We start from the raw sequence: 18,359 nt of genomic DNA on the forward strand, positions 1-18,359 counted from the left end.
TAAAATCTCACTCATGTTTAACACAAGACCAAAGTATACAGATTGCTTTAATGGTTTCATCGATATGCCTCAGAGGTTCCCTTTGAAATTTCATGTCCAGGGAGCTCTTGACTTCCTGAAAATGCTAAATTAACCACTGCTTCTGGTAGTAATACTGCATTCTGTTTACTAGAGGTGATGCTGGGTCTCATTAATTTCACACCAGCTTTGAAGCACCATGGACCGTTGGCTTGGTCTTAAGCTTCTGAGTTGGACTTGAATCTATAATCATGTGAAGTGCTGGTGACACGCAGCACTTAATTCTTCCCTAGTAGCTACACAGTCAGACAAACACACTGCTTTATGAAAGAGCACTTTCCAGCATGGACAGCAAGACTTGGAGTGATATTTAAAGTCCAGCTGACTCTTCTAGCATTTTGTTCCTGCAGAAAGGAGACACTGTTTAATAATCAAAATATTTCTAAACTCCTTGTTTGTTATTTTTTCTCTTCTTTCTTCCCCATGTTTTCTCAATTAAATAGAGTTATGCAGATAAATTACAGGTTGTCTCTGACAGGCAAGATAATGTCCCTAAATCACTTATGAGCGGGAATACACAAGGCTACCTGAGAGATAGATTGGAGTGTAATTAATATTTTCCACAATTGAAAAAATATATGTAAATATAAATATATATATATGTGTATGTATAAAATGCAAAGTAGCAAGGATGCGCTGGCCTTAACTACCATTTAAAGAGCTCTACACAAGAAGAAGATAAAAAAGCGTGCTGTGGAAGGAAGCGTGCCCTTAAAATGTCATGGTTACAACTGTATGAGGACTCCTCACTCTACCAGAGGGTATTTTGAGATCTTGATCTGGAGATCTTCTTTCTGTTCTTTCTTTTATTAAATGTGGGGAAAGGATCACAAGAAAAAAAAATAATTTAAAATTGTTTTAGATTCCTTGCTAAAGTTTTTGACACATATTTATAAACTACTAAGGAGAGCGAACATTGGGCCAAACAAAACAAAGCAACACAGAACTGTTATTTTGTTGATTTGGTGGGATGGGGGTGGAATACGAAGGTGACAAATGTCTTCAGCTGTCCAGTGACTTCTCTGTGTCACAGATTTATCTACATAAGGCAGTTTATTTAATTTATTACTTTTGTCTTTAGCTGCCCATAATTAAGCAGAGAAAAAAATGTTTTAATAGCCACGTGGGGAATAAAGCTCCTTTGATTTTACTTTGATTTCCTCTACATGCCAGAGGCTTATGAAGAAACGCCTTTGTTCCATCATTTTCTAATGAGAAGATTGTAATTTTTGTCTCCTCAAATATAAGATTATGGTAGTGACAGTATTTGTACATCCACTAAGGTTCTGCAATATGCTATAGGGAATGTTGCTACCTGAACTATACATCTTCAGGATTTAAAACCTAGTGTGAAGATACAGGAGAAGTTTTTCCATTTGTTTGGAGTCAAAGAAATGCTGGTACAAGGGACAAGCTGAGGGCAGAGCCTTAGGTGGCTGAAATTGCTGAAACACTGTGGAAGTGAGTGGAAATGTGCAGTTTATCCCAGCTGCAGCCTACTTTTCATAGTCATGTATACGGAAGAAAAAAAATAGAAAAACATACATCAAGCCACACAGATAAGATGTTAGCTTTCTGAACTCAAGTGAGCTACAACAATTTGGATTTGTTGTACTTTATCTCTCCTAGGTATGTTACTAATAACCCTCCTTAATTTTCAGTATTGTGAAATTAATTTTAGATAGATGTAAAATCCTGAATGACAATGGGCTGAGGAGGAAGAGAAGAAAACATAGTGAATGAGACAAAAAGTTTAAGAAAAATCATTGCTTCTTTTGCTATCTCTATACTGTTAGTAAGGACTTTGCAATTATTCTCTTTGCTCTGACTTTTTCTTCTCATGAAGTCTACCCAAATACTTCAGAAAGGATGAGACCTCAGCTCTATTTCCTACTGTCATGAAAAACTGTCGGTGAAATGGAAAGCATAGGGAAACCACCATCCTTCGAATGAAGTATTTTGAAAGCAGTTTTGTTGTCACATGGGATAGAAAAAGGTCTAAATCAGCTGTCGTCTTGGAGTGTCTCTGTGCCCTGGATCCTGCCTAAGAATCCTGGATTCTTAGAGGATTTAAGAAAATGTGAATGTGGGAAAGTTCTGTTGAAACCCTGGCTGAATTTGGGTACAGGAAGGGGCAGGGGTCTTCAGGACTCTGCAGCTGTCCTGAGCCAAAGGTTTCCGCTTCAGCCAATTAATTATAATTATAACTAACAATAAAACAGTTTGCAGCAGCAATATGATTTGGCTAAAGAAGAATAATTAACGTGTTTTTCTGGAGTCGCTCTGATTTTGATCTAAGTTATTTCATGAACACAGTAACCTTAAATCCAAATAGAAGTTAAAAAAAAAAAGAAAAAAAGAAAAAAAGAAAAAAAGAAAAAAAGAAAAAAAGAAAGATAAAATCTGAATTGATTGCAGCTGGGTAAAATGTTAGCATTTCTTCATTATCCAGTAATGGAAGGAATTAACCTAACATGGAGCACATAGCAGAAGATTATGCAAGAGCACCAATAAGTGGCATAGTAAAGCAACAATAACCAGCTGCAGAATAACAGCATGTCAATTGATGCAACAGGTCTTCCTGGGCAAGCTGCTAACTGGGTGGTTAATTAGTGCAAACTCTCATTTAAGCACTCATTCATGTCAGATTTTTCACAGCATTCTGTGCTGCATAATGCTGTTGAAGCTGTGAAAAGCAACAGGTGCTCAGTCTGTGTATGGCTAGCATATTAATTAAACCTGAGGAAAAAAAACACAGCTGTCGAAGGTTTCAGTCCAAATAAATCCCAGTTACAGGGCTGAAGCTATACATATGCATAATTTATCACCACTTGATTCAAAATCTCTATAGCAGCAAAGTATTTTTTTTCTTTAAGTTTTCATTATCGTTTTATTTTAAATGGATCGTTGGGAAAAAGTTCTGTACTATTGTACGGCTTGCTTTCCATTAGGAAATCATAGCATAGAATCATAGAATGACTTTGGTTGGAAGGGGCCATAAAAATCATCAATGTCCAACCCCCCTGCTGGAAACATTTGAGTTTATTTTCAATAGGTCAATTTATTAATTTTTATTCAAGCTCTAAGTAATTTGATTTACTTACATGCAGCATCTCAATTACTGAAAAAAGCCTCATCAAATACTGTTTGATCTAATTTGAAACGCTATGGCAAAAACAGCATAGGTCACAAACACAAGAATCATTGAATTCTTCTCAGCTGTTGGCACAGCAGAGAACCTCTGCTGGTGTCAAGCATGGATTTGGGCATCTCATTCCAAAAATGGGCATTTACATTGAACAACCTCTAAAAATGAGACAAAAATTCAAATGCCAGGGGCAGGAAAGCAGAAATAGGGGAAGAGCTCAATTAAATGAAAAGGGAAAAGAACAGGGAAACAGGGAAACGAGGGACACAATGCCATGGTCAGAGGATCGAGGAAAAGAGGAATAACTGTAGGGAATAGAAAGTGATTGTGAAAGTAAGTGGAAGCATGTTGATCATGTCTCACAGAGAGAAAAGGGCAGTGACACCCAGACCCAGCGTGTCTTTGGGTCCTTGGCTTACCTGAGGGAGCTGGATAGCGGGACAGAGAGCTGGGCTGGGGGCATGGCATGCCTCAGGCAGAGCAAGGAGAGGTCGGGGCCCCGTGCCCTGTGCTGGCACTCCGTGTGCATTTCCCACCCGAAGCCCACACATGCCAACAAGGGAGCAGGTGGCTTTTCCTGCTAAGGACTTGGAAATCAGGAATCAGGCCAAAAAGAGAATTACAAGGGAGGGAAAAAAGCTGGTACTTTTTTCTTTTTTGTTTTCTTCGTCTGTCTCACGATGCTTGAGCTGTAGGATTTGGCAATACTGCTGAAGTAAAACGAATGGTAGTGTTTCCTGAGACCACTGGTATCCACTTAATTCACATTTCATTCATGTACGTGTTGACATTTTGCATACTTTCCTGGTGCCTAACAGTGAAAATACTAAGATTAAGTGATGTTTCTAAATGCATTAGGAATGAAAATAGTTTCCTGTGTTCTTTTCAACAACGTCCGTGATATAAAAACCCTTGAGCATGAAACTTCATACATTTAATAACAGCTTAATCCATTCTTTCCAAATGGTTTAAAGGGAGGCAAATGGTGATAATTCAACAAATTCTACACATATTCAGGAGCTGGTAGTCTAAGCACAGAGAATAAAAGCCACGTGAGCTCCTTGCTGTTTTGCTCTACCTGGCAAAGGAGGGGACCTGGGACCGTCATGCTGCACAGGTGGAAGTCAGTGATGCTGCGGCCATGCTGAGCAGTGGGGAGAGGATTCCTGCCCATTGTGGTGCTGGGAGGTGCTAGGGATAGACCCTTTGGCTGGACTACCATCTGGTTCCTTGGCAGTAGGGATAGAGGGCTAGGCTGCCATGCTTGTTGAACGACTTCGGAGAAATAAGTTAATTCTCCCAGAACAAGTCTGAGTATCTCAGCCCAGTGTCTCCCCAGACCATGAACACCGAAGGCTGTAGTTCTGGCCATAGCTGTAGGGATGACACAGACCATGACAGCTCAGTGTCCACACCAATTTTGGTGGAAAATGAATAGACATTTCACTATATATCATCTAAGCTATGATTTAAATCAAATTTCAATGGTATGCCCAATCTGCCCTTTTTACTACTGTGTACTTGTATTTAAAATATATATTATGGATGTTCACACTTTTCAAACATAAAGTGATTTCTCTCTCCTCTTTACTTTTAACCACTGGAAGAAGCAAAAAGCAGAACGTATTGAGAGTGCTAATATAAGGAAAAAAAAACACTAAGAATATCATTAATTTAGCTTTAGTAATTTGCTTTTATGCCTGGAACTAATGGATATGTGCCACAAATTGTCCTTTGTGCCTTCCTTTCATACACTGAAATGAGAACAAAATATTTTTCTGTTTCACAAGATGACTCCATTCCTATTCATGGAAATCTGAGATCTCCTTGTGATGGATGGCATGGGACACAATACTTCTGGTGCAACAGAAGCCAGGGAAGATTTGCAGAGCTGAATAACTGCCTTTTCTGTTAGGTCTCATCCAGAACTGCACTAAATGAGGCAGGGATCCTGTGGAAAAATCTCCCAAGCCATTCAGCAACTACTGACTGCACACAAGTGGGCAGGACTGAGGACGTGCAAATGCAAACTCATGTTTCCTTGAGTTCGGATGCTTCACTCTGCAGTGAGGCTGTGTGTGGAAGCTTTTTCCTTGTAGAAATATCTGTGGTTGGTGGTCAGATGTCTCCTTTTATGGATTCATCATTCTTCTCAGAAGTTGACTTATTTGCCGCAAAATACATACACAGTGATGTACACATGCACACACGCACCTATTTCAGCTGTAGAGCAATGTGGTGTTTCATCCTTAACCTGCTGCATTTAGCCTCCTACGCTGCATTTCCTTTCCCTAGCCAAAGCACCAATCTTTTCTGCTAAGGTGGATTATGTAAGAGGATCACGCATAGAGGAGGGCTTTGTTACCACCGAGGGAGGAGTAGACAGGGGATCTGCAATTATGAGGATCGAAAATATAAACCTCTTAGGCAGGAATGCACAGGAGATCAGTGGCATTCCTGCAGCCCAGGGAAAAGCCTGCAGTAAAAGCAGGGAAAATGCTCTAAAGCTGCTGAATCAGAGGAAAAAACTCTCCTGCTTTTTGTTTTGCTTAGCTTGTTTACCAGAACACCATGGAGGTCCAACTGGATGGAAAGCAGTGCTATTTAACTCAGCTGGGTTATTCATGCTGAAGCCTATTTTTTTGTCAATATTTTGGTGTTTTCTGTGCTGAATGTTTTAGCAGGCATAGCCAAAAACTCCAGGATTATAAACAGAGTTTGGAGAGGGAAAAATGTCTAGAGAGAGAATAGCTTTCCTTTTGTTTCTTTATGAATTTTAGAAAATATAACAAGTTACTGGTGAGAAAGCCTTAAAATATAGCCTTTATTAAACTAACTAAGTAGTAGATTTTCCTGTCTGGAAGTCTTTCTGCTTACATATCACATTCTGAATAGTAGTTGCTGACAAACAAACGCCACATTGCAGCTGTGCTTCCATTGCAGCAGTAGTAAAGATTTTTACTCTGTCTGCTATTTGGTGATAATTTCCAGAAGTTACTTTTCAGCTACTGATGTTCTGGCTTGGCAGAAGGTGGTGTGCCCACATGTCTTGGGAGAAAGCATGCATTTATTGAGAAGAAAAAACAAAACAAAACAAAACAAAAAAGAAATACACTGAATCCAGCTAAAGGCACTGGTAAAGTAACAAAATGAAAATATTTATTGTGATTTCGGTGTATGATACCTTATAACTAGACTTCAGCACCCCATGCCAATCACACTATATATCAAAGAATGCATAAATTTTTAGTTTAAAGTATCTTACTTCGTACGATGATCCAGTGCCCCATGAGATCAGTACAGAGTCAACAAGGAAACAGTACCTACATCACATCAAAGTTATGAAAATGGTAAAGTTATTCAAATGCATAACCAACAAATCTTAGTAAAATTCACATCTGTGCAGGGGAGCAAAAGAGGTTTGTGTATTACTGAGGTTCTTTAATGCAAGATAAAGTATGCACAGAAGGAAAGTTCCTTTGTTGATCCTACTGCAATGCATTGAGATCTACGATGAGTTGAAATCAAAATAAGATTGAGCATATATCCTTTGAAATTTAACACAAACTCTTTATTTCAATTAATTAAGTAAAGCATGAAAGTTTTTATCCTATTTTTAACTGACTAGTGGTGGAGTTATTTCTGAATGTCTAAAGTTTGAAATTGGAATTTGCTCCAGTTTGCTGTCACATTACCTACCCAGAGCACGTGCCTTTTAGAAATCCCCATAAAAAATAAATCAAGCACCAACAGCTAAGACATATTCATTTTATTTAATTTAAAAGATCATGTTTTAAATTTGAGTGCAGGTGCTGATGTTCACACATAGAATTGGTGCTTGCATGGCTGGATTCTGGTTTTAACAATAAATTTAGATCTGGAAATTTGAGATTGCTGATAGCTTTTCTGCGTACTACCAGTGATTTTAAATGCAGATATTATTCCTACAATTAATGTCATGTTTGCTACCATAGCATTCTGCTTATTTGGAGATATAATATACTTAGAATTATCAGTAAAAGGCACTTGTGTATGATGAAATCTCAGCTCCACTGAAAGTGAGTCCAAGATTCTGACTTCAACAGAGCCAAAATTTCTTTATGTTTAGAAGCTAAACTTACCAGCTTGCTGCATTGACTGTGTTGAAGAATGTAATTATCATTTCTGCTCTTGAGAATTAGTGGAGACTTGATTATCAAGAAGGACTTTCTGATCTAGCCACAACAGTTCTGACAAATTTTTTATTATCTTGCAAAACAACAGCAAAAGCATCACACAGTACAAATAGATTCCTTTTTCTGTACTCGCTCACCCTCTTTACTGGAGTTCACTGTAAACTTCTTTCAATTTCCAGTGAGTTCTGATACATAAGCAAGTCCACAGTGATTATCATTATTATGGTACACACATCCATTTTGAATTGTTTTGCTATCTGCTCATTCATATGAGAGCTCTGCTAGTTACCATGGCCACTTTAGGAATAAATACCATTTCTACAATGGATCAGCGTGGAAATATCTGATTTATATACCTATGTAAAAAAATAATACCTAAAAGATAAAGGTAGCATCAATAAATATACTTTTTAAATGTAAAAATTATTTCCAACCAATTTATAAGTGTGTAGATCCATTTTAATGCCTAAAATATTATAGTGACAGCAATATATGTTTAAACTACAAAGAAATTAAATCTTGACCTAAGCATTCTGAAGATATTCAAAGAAACGCTACTATAAAGGAGACTGTTTTATGGTTTATATCTCAGTGTGGTATGTAACATAACATAATTAATGTTTTACTATTAATGTTATGGCAGCCAAAAAGTACTTACAAAATAAAGATAATTTTAGAAATTGTTAATCTATCACTAGCACAACACAGAAAAAGAAATTTTAGCAACGAAGGTACATGGCTGTACATGTCAGTGTAGCTAACACATTTACAGTTGGAAAAACAGGTGAGCAGTACATAGTCTGATGCCCACTTTTGATTTCCTGTTTTCACAACAGGATGTTATCCCCAAAGGAAGCATCTTTACAGGATGTTGTCATACCCAGAGTGGCAGTCGCTGGAGTTCATTAAAGTGGAGCTAGAGTAAAACTTGCTCACAGGGTTTGTTGTCCTTTGTATCCTTCGTAGACCTGAACTGGCCTCTTTGGGCACAGCTAATTGAAGAATTGTTTTTACATGGATTGTTAACACCACAGAATGGAAGTGGAAGATGTCAACTTTAGTTTCAGTTCATATGCCCCATATTTGAATTGCTCTCATAAATGGCAGTACAAATATCTCACAAAGTAACTGAGAATAAAAGCCTGAAAAAAAATGCAAACCAAATATTGTACATTTAAAGAGCTTAAGCAATTAAGTTGTAATCATCTTTAATGACTTCTCTTGCTTGGCAAGTAGAAGTCCAGCATAGATTTTGGTCTTCAATGAAGCTCTTACTCTCACAGAATTCTGAGTTAGTCATTATCATAGATGCAATCTGAAATGGAAATAGAATGCACGAAGATTGGCATTTAGCACTTTGACTGAAGGATAAAATTAATTGTAATTTAATATATTATTGTAATGATTGAAATGTTCAACATACCTTCGCCAATGTCATCATAAATTTCTCCATCACTGAAAGTTAGAAAAAGAGAAGAATAATGTATTTCAAATGGAAATATAGATATTACTCTCTGACTACAGGTATGAAATGCTGTAGCACCGTGGTTCAGATGCACTGTACAGACGTACATACAGTTCATTTGCTGCTTAGGAAAGTGCTGCCTTTATTGTAAAAAAACAGCACTGAGCAAGAAGGTAAAGACAGAATAGCTTCAGCAGAGGGCAAAGCTGTATTTCTTTCTAAAGTAAAATGCATGCATCGTTAAAAGATTTTTTAAACTAGGTTTTAAAATAGCTATTCCAACAAGTGCATACTAACATTTCCATTAAGAATGAAAGACTAAATGAGGTGTTTTTTTAAATCAAAATTGGGAAAGATAATTAAAAAAAAATCAGTATAGACCTGAAATGCTTATTTGTTTCTGTTCACATTTGGATATGTTGTAATGATCTTGGAAGACCAGATTTTTGGATAGGGAATTTGCATAAGTTCTATATATGATAATTGTTCTCTGAGAAGGAATTTTCAAAATATGTCACTCAGACACTTGAACAGTTGCCTGGAAGCCAATAAGGCTATTTATATATGTAAGCTAAGCCCATGTATAAGTGTTTGCAGGCCTGACTTCTAAAATTGACATCTGATTTAATATTTAGAGATCTAACACAAAGCACATTGAAGGAAATGGAGAGGCTCTGTCTGACAAAGATTTTGGATTAGAACCACAAAATTATTCTCAGGAACATGGAGCCAAATCTGCTCAATCCCAATAAGACTGAAATAAAAATAAGCCTTATGAATAATTGGTCCTCTTTAGTTAGACATTTGGAATTGGCATCAGCATATTTAATCACATAAATGTTGATTTTAATAATAGATTATAGTCCTGATAATACTTTATTTATGCTGTTTTTCGTGGTTCAAGCCAGAATCTGTGGGTAAGCAACGAAGAATGAGGTCTTGGATAATTTCCAGCTTAGATGTATGTGATTAGTTCTTGAGAAATCAAAACTCCATAGAAGTATCTCGATTTATAGCACTGGGATGACATATTGAAATAATCAGATTTCACATTCATTTAACAAACAGTTCCGAACAAAGAACAGCATTAAAATAAATGTTTCAAAAAGATGATTCTGTACTTACTTCTCAACTAAATTGCTTCTCAGAACATAGCCATCTACAAAATTGAAATACACACGTATTTAAGTTAAATTTAGTCATGATATTTGATCTCTTTCTATCACTTGTGAAATGCCATTTTCTCCTAATTATTTCAGACAGGAAGACTTACGGTGTATAACAGTGTACAGTACTCAGTTTTAATTGCTTAATTACTCTTATCTATTTGTTTTCTGTAACATGGATCTCCTATAGGGACAAAAATGTCTTTTAAGATATATGCACCAGATAATAATTATTAACTGTGGCTGTTAAAAATGTTTTAACTGTATCAAATTGATAAAAAGTTTTTGTGTAAAAATCTGAAAATACCTTACAAAAGCTATTCAGTAGTGATTTAATTTATTATTGCGTTACACTGAAATCTGATAAAACTGCACAAATTCTTCTTTCATGAATTTAACCTCTTGGAAAAATGTTATTCACCATCTTTGGTAAAAGACATCAACTGAAATACTTGTCAATTGCTATAACATGTAAAAGCAAAGAGAAAGCTGTAACTTTAATTATGTATTTATAGGTAAGTATTAGTATGTTTGTAAAAAATTAGAATAGTTTCAAAGGAAAAAAATGTTTTGTTTCCTTTGAAATCATGGTAAAAGTTTGCCCATTTTATTCCTTAGGATGCTTAAGTAGTCACACTAAAATTGTGCTTTTTTAGTAATCCATACAGTACCATATTAACTGGTTTTAGAATAAATGTATTAGCTTTAGTTGTAAGCTCCTTTGCATTCTTGCTGCTGCATCATTGCATGGTACGAAAGTATCAGTTTTCTGCTGCTACATCTGGTAGTGATCCTGCAAGTCAGTCTATATGAATCTTCAGATCTTACTGTCTTACTTAAAGAGATGATTTCCTCCTTCACATGGAATTCTTTGATACATAAAAGTATCTTTCTTTTTTATTCCAAGAGCATACAGGAATGTCCAGATAAAGAACCATTACCTACTTTTTTTCTAAGCGAAATTTCCCTCTACAAAATCCCTGTTACAAGATCGGCTACTTTTCTGGCAAGACTACTATCTCAAATAGATCTGCAAATAATAATTAATTCTTATACACAACTTTTCTCCATAGAGAAACACTTATGTAACTCAACTTTGTGTGTTTCAACATGAAAATAGTTAGATATTGCTATAAATTTCAAATATGTAATGTTTTTCCCCCAGAATATGCTATTTAATTGCCAATCTTATACAAAATAGTACAAGTAAGCAGTTTCTTCTGTGATAGCCTCAATACTGTACAAACACTGAATTGTTCAGAAAAAACTTCTGTCTTGTGCTAAAGCTGAAGTTTTCCTGAAAAGCATTATTTTCATGTAGTAATATTTCATTTGACACTAATCTGCTTTAGCTTCCATTTACTACTTAGCAGTTGTGGGGATACATATAGAGTGAAAAATAACCTTAATAGACCTCTACATAAGCCTCTGTGTTAACTAAAGCCTCTATGAGTTCAAAAACACTTTAAAATTAATCACTGATCCACAGTGCATGCTCTCTACTATTAAGAAAGTTATGAGTTTCCTTATTTTGAATGGCTCTGAAACTTATAATCATTTCAGATATCCTTTGAGCAAATGATACAAATTTTTCTTGCTAAGAACACCAAAAAACAGTTATATGAAATTAGACTACAACTGTGTAAGAAGAAATAGTTGCTTAACCTTCCTGTATTTATATCTCCACTGTAGTGAAGATGTGATATTTACATAAGTTCTGCTAAAACTTTTGCCCATTAAAAATCTTAAACTGCATGTAATCTGATGTATTTCAAAGAACCTAGTGCTGTGTAGCTTCAGTCCCCTGTGTATTTTTCAACTGTACAGGCACGGAGCTGTAGAGGGGCTCTGTATGTTAAAGACCAAGCAGAAGAAGTAACAAAACCAAATGTTAATTTTCAGTCAGTGTGGGCTTCAAAAAGTAAAACTCTACTCTTAATATATGAGGATACTCCAACTAGAGCAAATAACCACAACTCCATAAAGTGGGACTCACATTTTACTAATTAATGTGAAAATTGACAGAAATCTTCACAGAAGCTTTCACAGAGGATATTTTTGTTTTGCTCCTTTATGCATAGCAAAGCAGTATCTACTATCACTTTCTGAAAAGCTTTGAAGATTACACGAGGAAAACAGACAGCATGAACTAATTTCCACTTTGCTATTATCTTGCTTCAAAAAATGTGGCATTGACAGCCCCACTTTGGGAAGTAGCTGCACTAAAGCAATCCATATTTTGAAAAACATATGTGTTGTTATGCAAGAAATTCTTCCTATTGGCCTGCCAGGAAGAAGGCTATACTCCAGATTGTAACAGAGGAGTACTGAGGGGAAAGAAATAGAAAGTGACCGAATCTTCTTCAGAAACATAAGGCATTGGACTGTCATCTACATAGGTTAATGGTAAAAGGTAAAGGTAAGAGGAAGGATACTGCCACTTTGAACATAGTGTATTCTGTGAAATTATTATGAGGAGAATTGAAAAGCATTGTAACATAAGTGCATGAAGAAATTGAAACCAAGAGTGGATGGTCCAGATTTCTCCAAAAAAATGCAAAAGCTTCTGCCAATGCATACTCTCTCCAAGGGTTTCAGAGAAACACTGAAAGGCCTTGTGCAGTTCCCAAAACAGGCAGGGATGCCAACAAGGACATATGCCTTGGATCAGTTGGGGCCCGGCAGGGGAAGACTCCTCAGCAGTTTTTCCTCCCTGCCTGCTGAAGAGATTAAATTCCAGCTCCGAGAATCCAGAGCAAGAATACCATCATTAATCTTCCCTTGGCTGAAATCAATGGACAACAGTTCCAAAGATTTTACTATTTTACCTGGTTTAGGGGGTATCAGTGCAGTAATCTTTTTAGAAAATGGAGGGAGATGGAAGTAGTAAAAACATCTGCTTGTCTAAGCTGGTGCAAAGTGTTCTCTCTCACAATTTTATCTCTTGACTATTGAAGTTCTGTTTTCTAGGGTCAGATACACTTAACACTCTCGAGGACCGACTGTAAGTAGTAAAAATAATGAGATAACCACAGTATACTTCTTGTCAACCACCAGACAAAAACAAACATGCTCTGCTCTAGTATGACAGGAAATATGTATTTTTTTCATGTCCTGTCTGAAGTTACATATTCTCAGACCGTTTAATTTATAGCACATGCATTCTGTACTACAGCTGGTAATTAAAACTTACATTTTCCTTCTTCATTCCTGCACAGCACCTTGGTGTCATCTGTACTCTGTATAACTTCAAGAAGCTCTCCTGGTTTAATCTGCAAGTCTTTAGATCCCCACTTTTTCTGGGGCAAATCCTGGACAGTGGTCGTTGAGTAAAGAACTTTGATTTCACCTTCAAACTGTAAAAATGAAATAAAAAGATGCCAGATAAAGAGCATTAATGTAGAATTTATGATCATGCATTTTTATAGCAACAAATTCTCATTTATTACTAGATTTTTTGAAAGTCAGGCAAATAAATGTCTATGCACTTGAAAATGTTTAAATACTGTTTTTACAAATAGTAGTACTTTACTTGTTAAGAGCAAACTAACTGATTGTTTACAAAGTAGAGCATATACATTAGAGAATACTATATTAATTATGTTTTAGGTGAAGGAAACTTACCTTGAACTTTTTTCTGAACTCTTTCTCTTCTCTTTCCATCATTTTAAGCTTTTGTGGATACTTTTCATCTGATTTGCCTTTTCCAAGACTCATAGATTTTGGTAAACTAAAACAAGAGGTTATAAATGAAATAAAATTAATAACATTTCTGAGGTACTGACAACCTTTGTGGCAATTCCAATGAAAATGCACTTCCTTCTGCATGTCCTTAGTATGTTTCTCTTACTCTAGAAAAATAATGTGGATAGTACAATGCAGATTTTATTACTGAAGAAATAAAGAGTTGAGATTATCTTGCCAGCTTTTTTTTTTTTTTTTTTTTATGAGTTCTGATGTTAATATATCTATTACAGCAGTGAACATGGAGAATATTTCAAAGCTCCTAGCTACCGCATCTGTGAGAACTTTTCATTACCAAAATAGTTTACGTAAGCAATACTCATCACTCTAGAATGTTTAAGCAAGGGACAATTTTTGTGAAGTCTAGGTATATTAGGGCAGTAGAATAACTATCACATGGCCCATTGCAGAGGTCGCTAGGGCATCTTAGTCCTTCATAAATAAATTAATCCCTTGCATCCATCATGAGAATTTGCTGCTCAATGGAATCTGCATTACATTTCAAGTTCTTTTTTTTTTTTTTTCCCCGCAGTCCTGATATGTTGATTTGCACCACTGATCACTGAAAAGTCTCGCTTCCTAATTACCTTTCCTGGTGCTATACTTGGGAATTTAAAGTCAGAGCTCTGAATCGCTCTGAATCTGTTTCACTGATAGTGAATGTATATGTTTAAAGTAACTGAGATCTAAGGTGGATCATGTCCTGTTTTTATAGTCCAGAGTAGATTACCGTAATGCAATCTGTGTGTAATTCCACCTTAGAGAAATCAGTGATAGCAGAATGTGACAAGTTGCAGTCAGCTCTACAAATGCTTATAACACATCTGTGCTCCAGAGTCTCCAGAGATGGCTGTGAATTCCCAGTACAGGGATAAAAGTTTTCCAAGTTGAACTTCACACTTCCAGATGTGTTTCATACTGATAACATTGAGCACTATCTCCTTTTCTCAAAAAATACTGTAGCAGCCGAGATCAAGTACGGTAGTTATCTTAAAAGTCTCCAGATTTTAATAGGAAGAGGTCTGCACGCAGATAATCTACAATTAAGGATCTTTAGGTCAGACATTCACTTCTACTTCTTGTTTGTCAGAGGCTGCATTTGTTGAAGTTCAAAGCATTGCTATTTACAATAATAATTTATATAATAAATTACTATTTATTCTGTATTCTAATGCAATTATTGTTTCAACATGTAATGTAGGTCGTTGCCAACAGCAAGGTTATAACAACCACTGAACCTGATACCACCACATACAGCATATAGTCCACCTATACTGAATACTTTGAAAATATATCAGAGCGTCCTAAAGATTTTTTATCAGAATAGTAATTTTCACTTGCTTGAATTCAGGCGGTGGAGGAGGGAAGTCTGAGGAATCTACATCATCATAAACATCACTGTCTCCACAATCTGAAACAGTAATAGACAGATTCAAAACTATTACGCGATCCATGAGTAGTTGTATTACAGTTCATAACAGTATAGGTAAGTTGACAAGAAGCTGCAGCAAGTCTTGTAGTTGCTCCTTGTCTGCGGGCCCTCTGTTTTGCACAGTCTGCTGAGTAAAACATACGTAAGCAACCCTTTTCAGAATAAGACTCTTTATTAATAATAATAGGTATTCACTGATATTTTAATCTTCTTAAGCTGGAACAAGTTTTAGCACATGTTGGCTAATGCAATAGCCTTTAATCTTCCTTTTAATTAGTCTCTTTCCCACTGTGTTGCATCAAAGTCTATTTTTAGGATTTTATTTTAATATACACTCAAGTGCTTCTGTTGTACTTTGGTCAGTGTAGCATTGCCTAGAAGTGGGCACGATTCACACATGCACTAATTTTTTGGTCACCTTATAGTGTCAAATTAGTAGAAAAGATTTTTACCACAAAAATGTACTTTAAATCACATCCAGAGCATTTGTGGAAAGGAGGCAATTATTCAACTTATCAAACCCATGGCTTAAAAAAGTCATGGTGGGAGATAAAAGGTTTAGAATTCAGTTCAGGCAGCAGTCTGCAAACTTGTGAGAGTTTGCTCTTTATTTCATGGCTGAGCTGGTATTTATGTTTTCTTACAACAACACTGAAAGTGATAAAAATAACAGCAAGCATCTATGCTTTTGAACTCTCTCATTAAGAGTTACTTTTCAAGTGTATCTGTTCACACTTAATGTTAAATGAAAAGAATAATTGGAATTCTCCAAGAGAAGCATCCTTTAAAAATACATTAAATTGTTCTCTAGGAAGCTTGTACTGTATCAGTACTTCCTCATCAGTGGATCAGACACATTTGAAATTCATTTGCTAGAACTGGGTAAGTAATGGGAAATCCTGTTTCCTTCCTTGGATATGTTTTTGTGACTAGGACAATACAGAGTAATATATATGTACGAAAAAAAATCAGTAATCAATATGGGGACAAAACAATACACTATTAATTACCTTTTCCAAACTGCTTTGTTGAAGGAGACCTGCTGGAAAAAAAAGAAAAAAAAATAAGAAAAAATATGGCCATTATATATTTATATCACATTTCACATTATTTACAACACTTACAACAGAAGGGCTCCAAGTAATGTCCAGGCATTTTTAAGACCTGCTGACACTATCAATTGTCAAGGACCAAATGTTTTTTACTACTGAAAACTAGCTTAGAAGTGAATGAGAAAAGATTATAGTAAAAACATTAATTGCTGACCTAACCACTAAGCAAGCTGGGAAGAAGATAATTTTTGCATTTTTCTCCATGATACATTATTCCTAAAACCTGGATTGGCAGAACTAGATTTACCTGTTCATGTCAGCTGTATTGCACTGGTGAGCAACATATGTTTAAATAGAGAACAGAAGAATCTGGTATCACCAGAGTGGAAGAGATGATGCATTATTTGAGCATTTTTTTTTAAGTATGTATTTTTTGTTACATTTTAGTTATTAGGCTCATGCAGCAAATATCGCGTGTAAGCATACTAATGACATTGTGAAGACAAGAAGAAAAGAGATCAATGTTTTTTGCAGAAAAATATTGTTCTGATTTGCAATTTGGTGCATGATTCATTAGGCTGCAATGAGAACATGTTAGTAGCATGTGATCAATGCTTTATTAGCATTAGTTAATATGCACTGTGATTTCCTAGCAGACTCTTACAACAAATCTCCATTATCTTCTGCCCCATTGACTTTGGCTGTTTTTTCTCGTACACTTTTCTTTTTGACATCTTTGACCTTTAGTTTCTTCAAGATTCCCCAGGACCAGATATCATTCTTATCTTCCTCCTGTGATACAGACCTTTGGAGTATGCATGCGATTATCACAATGTAAAATGTAACATTCCTTTCAAAATCTTCAGTTGTAGTTTTTCATTGATGTACACAGTTCTCATTAATGTCAACACTGTATATACCAAAAAATGAGGATGCTTAACTATCTAAAATGCTGAAGTATGTATTTTAGGTCTTCCATAGAGACACATTTATAGTTGTAGATATTCATTGACCTGATTTTTGACTTGGTGCTATTATGCAGCAAGCTAAATCTTTTTTATGTTGTTTTCTTTTCAGAGTTATTTGGTCTACCTGGTGATTTTCAAGATTGCAGCTTTTGCTGATATACTAAAATTAGTTACAAAATGAAACTTCTCCTAAAGACCAAAGAACTTTTTATTTTTCAGATTCCTGTATTACCTGATGTATAGTCACTTACTGGAAAGCCCAACTGTTGCTAATTACTGTGTCAAATTTTAAGAAAACAAAAGCCAAAATTTAAACACAACTATTTAAATGATATGAAAACATACCTAAAAACAGCATCTGTGTCATCAACGCCATCGTAAATTTCTTGATCGGAAGGAGGAGGTGGGAACATCTCTTTAAGAGATCAGAAAGTTAATGTATTTATATTTAAGGCTTCTGAGCATGGTACTAATTACTGGCCTCAGTGCGTCAGATTTCTGTGCAAAGTGTGCAATATCCTTATAAACTGAGTTTTTCTGTAAACCTGCAGAGCCTAATTATTAAAACAGCAGTTGAGACGTATCCCAGTCAGGCACATCATCCACAGCACTTAAACATGATGACGTTGCCATTAACACGAGCATGAATAGAGAAAACAAATGGATTTACACTGTATTTGATGAAATTCTCAGCAGTTGGTTTTGTCCCATTTGTGTGATGACTTTTTCATGTGTTTCTGTTTGTGATGATTGAGGATGTCAGACCAGCACTTCAAGCAGGTGACACCTTGTGTTCATCCACGGGACTTACAAGCAAGTGCAATGCAAGCTCCCCATTTTGGCCACAGCTCTGACCTCTCAGCCCCACCTTCCTCAGTGCAGGGCTAGCTCAGTTTCCATACCCATTTCCAGCTGCTGGTCAGACCTCTTAGTGAAATCTGTACTTATCTGGCAGCAGCTTCATTCAGGACTGCCAGGGGATGCTTCTCCCATGACTCGTATCTAAACTCTAAGCTGAGAAGATGAGCTGTGCTCTTGTGATCAACAGAGAATGCTACATAAATATATGTGTTACCAAAGAGGAAAATGATTTGAATGTGTGTTTTTGACAGTGTGGAACTACTGCAGATT

General features: G+C 36.0%; 1 protein-coding gene across 5 annotated transcripts in view; it reads right to left on the minus strand.

The window, feature by feature from the left end:
- Positions 1–6,774: 6,774 nt before the first annotated feature.
- The window catches only part of FYB1 (FYN binding protein 1), a 63,350-nt gene continuing 51,765 nt past the window's right edge, over positions 6,775–18,359 (minus strand). For 2 of the 5 annotated variants that reach the window (XM_048930745.1, XM_048930747.1), the window contains exons 11-19: positions 17,574–17,643; positions 16,925–17,065; positions 16,219–16,250; positions 15,118–15,187; positions 13,657–13,762; positions 13,226–13,388; positions 9,992–10,025; positions 8,825–8,856; positions 6,775–8,716 (exon numbers count right to left, since the gene is read on the minus strand). In XM_048930745.1, the coding sequence (XP_048786702.1) occupies positions 8,694–8,716; positions 8,825–8,856; positions 9,992–10,025; positions 13,226–13,388; positions 13,657–13,762; positions 15,118–15,187; positions 16,219–16,250; positions 16,925–17,065; positions 17,574–17,643 (671 nt within the window). In that variant the 3' untranslated portion in view covers positions 6,775–8,693. The remainder of the gene's footprint in view (positions 8,717–8,824; positions 8,857–9,991; positions 10,026–13,225; positions 13,389–13,656; positions 13,763–15,117; positions 15,188–16,218; positions 16,251–16,924; positions 17,066–17,573; positions 17,644–18,359) is intronic. The other 3 variants (XM_048930746.1, XM_048930749.1, XM_048930748.1) reach the window with 3 other exon arrangements.

The sequence above is a fragment of the Lagopus muta genome, chromosome Z, assembly GCF_023343835.1.
Source record: "Lagopus muta isolate bLagMut1 chromosome Z, bLagMut1 primary, whole genome shotgun sequence".
NCBI classification, from domain to species: Eukaryota; Metazoa; Chordata; class Aves; order Galliformes; family Phasianidae; genus Lagopus; species Lagopus muta.